The sequence below is a fragment of the Papaver somniferum genome, chromosome 1 (assembly GCF_003573695.1).
Source record: "Papaver somniferum cultivar HN1 chromosome 1, ASM357369v1, whole genome shotgun sequence".
NCBI lineage: Eukaryota > Viridiplantae > Streptophyta > Magnoliopsida > Ranunculales > Papaveraceae > Papaver > Papaver somniferum.
In genome coordinates, this window is record NC_039358.1 from 195060886 (window position 1) to 195064562 (window position 3677).

The 3677-nt window shown below is 38.8% G+C and overlaps 1 protein-coding gene across 1 annotated transcript; it reads right to left on the reverse strand.

The window, feature by feature from the left end:
* Positions 1–405: 405 nt before the first annotated feature.
* Positions 406–1926, reverse strand: LOC113356669. The gene has a single exon (XM_026599878.1). It carries the CDS (start codon positions 1924–1926, stop codon positions 406–408), a length of 1521 nt encoding a protein of 506 aa, XP_026455663.1.
* Positions 1927–3677: the final 1751 nt, after the last annotated feature.

Here is a 3677-nt window from a genome sequence, read left to right on the forward strand (position 1 = left end):
CGCCGTAATAGCCTGCCTAGTCATATTTAACACCACTTGCTCTTCAATATCTACACTCCAAAGAATCCAAAGATTACCAATAGAACTTGAAGTAGAATTATGAACTGCCTTCTTAACAAAACCAGCTAAATTAAGCCGTAACATAACACCATCTGAATAAGGGATTTTCGGCTCAGCAATACACATAAGAACCGGCTTAAACTCCTTAACTAACTCAGGTAACTTCAAACCAGCCTTCACCTTTGACACTCCATTGACATTCCAAAAGAGAACTCGCATTAGGAAACCGTCTTTTTTGGTTTAGAAGATATCTTAGGATTCTTAGTCGGACTCTTTTTTCAATAACTGGAGAGAAACCTTTGCTAACTCTGATTCCCAAACTGGAGATTTGTTTTGAGTATAACCTTATGAAGTACTTTGTTGCGAACTAGTTTGAATTGGCACACGACCAGGCTTCCTAGTTTGCTTAGTCACAACTTTCTCAACTGGAATCTCGGACCATTTGGCTCCCTTGACACCTGCTGATGCTTTCTCTGGCGTGAGTTCCTCATCCGAACTCTCCTCCTCCTGATTAGATTGTTGAACTGTGTTGTCTAGCCCCAACTCATCTGTCAAAACATCAAATTTATTCGGTGAGATAAACACAGTATTATCCGTCAAAGCATTGCAGGTAGGTGTCTCCGCAATACTATGAACCACTGCGTCTTGAATAAGTATAAAGGGATTAGAAGAGTTGGCCTGGTTCCTATCAGTACTAGAGTGATTAGTTCTCGCCAATTCATCACTCTTTCCTGACTTAGATGCAATTGTGGTTTCATCTACCATCAATATGTTAGCTAATGCTCTTTTCGCAGCAAGCGCCCGTTTAGCTGTCTCAACAGCGTCAGACGCTGCACGAAGCTGAGCTTCAGAAGCAGCCAGCACCTCTTCAAGCTGACTAGTATCCTCCTTACCAGCAGCATTCTCCCCAACAACAACAAGTATATTAATATCTTTACCCGCACCAGGCACATTAACAGTTTCCCCCGCACCAGTGTTTGCATCGCCTGACTTGTCAACACCACTAGTACCTTCTTGATTGTTATTCTTCTTACGATTGCGTGATCGCTTCTTACCTTTAGCTGCCTGCCAGTCTTGAGTATCCTTCGTCTCCTTGACAGATTCATCCGACTTTGGTTTCCTCCTGCACTCACTCTCATTGTGTCCAATAATGTTACAATGCAAACAGAATTTTGTATGCTTAGGTATCTCCACATATTGCCAGAAAGTTCTCCCACCAGCTATTAGTAGAATTCTGTCAGGAATGTGTTTTGCAAAATCTACATCAACCAGCACTGATGCATAGCTTCCAAACTCCAATGTCAATGTTCTTTGATCAACTACAATCGGATTACCAACTGCTTTCTCAATGGATAACAAAGATCTCTCAGTCCATAACTCTGCATGAAGACCCGGGAGATGAACCCAAACAGGTGCATGGGAAGTATTTTGTCTTTCAGGATCGAAACCAGGGTACCAATCCATCATACGTAGCTCTTGTTGATTAACAAACCATTTCCTGTTACGGATTCTGGCTTTTGTTTGCTCATCACGCAACATAACTACAAAGAAACCCTTACTCATAGACATAAACCTAACCGAGTTAGGGTTTAGCTGCCATTGAGTAACTAAATTGTTCTTCACCTCCAAAAACTTCAAACCCGTGAAGTTGAGTCTTGCAATAAAGCAAAACTCAAAAGGCTTACAACCTTCCTGGTAAAAATCGGTAGGGATTACCAAAGATGGTTCTCCATTAATTAACGTGGGATTTGGCAGACTACTAACATCAACAGCCGTAGGCTGTAATGTTTGACGTACCTTCACTTTTTCCGCAAAGGTTGGAGTTGGTGATCCATTCGTAATACGTAGCACAGTTTCCTCAGTCATCATTAATCCGAAGATTAAACAATAATTGAAGAAGAAAATTGAAAAACACACAAAACCCTAGGAAAATCGCCAGATTTTCTCTCTCCTTATAATACCCTTTTCCTTCTAGGTTCATATGGACCACGGAGTGCGAACAAGCTTTCCAAAAAATCCTCACATCTATACTTTCATTAACACTTTGAAACTCCTCCACAACATCTCTTGAACCCAAATCAGAATTTAGAGTTTCAAAAAAATTCTTGCTAACTATTTCAGAAGAGTCTGCTAAAGCATCACACATAGGCGTAGATGTATATTTACCTTTATTTTTACCTTTAACTTGCGTCCATTCTTCCGTAGGATCAACCAACACCAAATTGGAAACAGATAGTCCATCCAAAACCAAATCCGATTTCGTTTGAGTTTCGCCCAAGCTGGAAGAGTTTGAAATAAGCACGGACTTGTCTTTCACGGACACAGATTGCACCAAAACAGCGTCATTAGAAACGTTTGTCTTGGATACGTTTAACTGAACAGAGTTTGTCTCTGGCTGAAAATCTGCATGGTATTCATGAGAAGAATTTTTACATGCAGCAAAATCCTTTTTGTCTACAATAGCATTCTTACATCTAATCAATTTGAGCTGAGCTTCTCTATACTCAATAAAAGAGCTATTAAGCTCTTCCTCTAACTGTTTATCATCAGCATAATCTTGATCAATAACCTCACTACCATTATTCACCATATTTTTTTGAACATTGTCTATTGCAGCATTAGTATCACTTGCTGCAATATCATCTTTTGTTACATTATTTGCATGATTCTCATGGGACTGAGGTCTTTTAACTTGCCATTTTTTTTAATATCTGCAGCATCTTTCAAAACCCGTTTCCCATCCATAACTGAACTCCCTAATATCTTACGAGATGTCTGAAAGGTCTCAAATTTATGACCTATAAATTTACAATGAGAAAAAAACTTAACATTATCCATATCTTGAACTTCCACATATTTCCAGAACTCTTTACCATTGGCTTTAAGATGTATTCTCTTAGGAATCTTCTTTGCAAAATCATTGTCAATAAGAACAGTAGCATAATTACCAACGTCATAATCCAATGTTTTCTGGTCTATAGAAATTAGCTTACCAAGAATCCTTGCAATAGATAAAAGAATATTTTTTTTTCCATAATTCAATGTATAAGCTAGGGAAACTCACCCAAACTGTAGCATGAGACGTGTTTTGCTTTTCAGGATCAAAATTAGGGTAAAAGTTCATAACCCTAATGGTTTGATTCTGTATCTTCCGTGAATCTCCATGCCATACACGCTCTTTATCTTCCGCAGAAATCAACATGATGATGAAAAACCCCTTAGTCATAGGAACAAGCTTGCATCTTCCATCATCAAAACCCCATTGTTCTTCCAAGCTTTTGTGGACCTCATTAATTTTCAAACCTTTGAGGTTCAGTCTCCCAACAAGACTAAACTGGAAGATATCACGCCCTTCTTGAGTGAGTTCCACGGGTAAAACCAATGCTGGTTCTTCAGAATATAAAGACGCCTCAGGAAGACATATTAAATCTGAATCTTTTAGCATATAGGGTATTTTACCTCAACAAAACTCACGGTTTTAACCCCTTGAGGAATCACGTTTGAAATAGGATTTTCCTCCATCCTAAATCACCAAAATATGATCAAGGATGAAGGAAAAATGTGAAAAAGTTTCAACCCTAAAAAATCTCCTTTGGAGAGAAAAAATCGCATGAGAG

Bases quoted from the DNA above. Each gene is read 5' to 3' on its own strand.
- LOC113356669 (XM_026599878.1), bottom strand. From the start codon at position 1,926: ATGACTGAGGAAACTGTGCTACGTATTACGAATGGATCACCAACTCCA.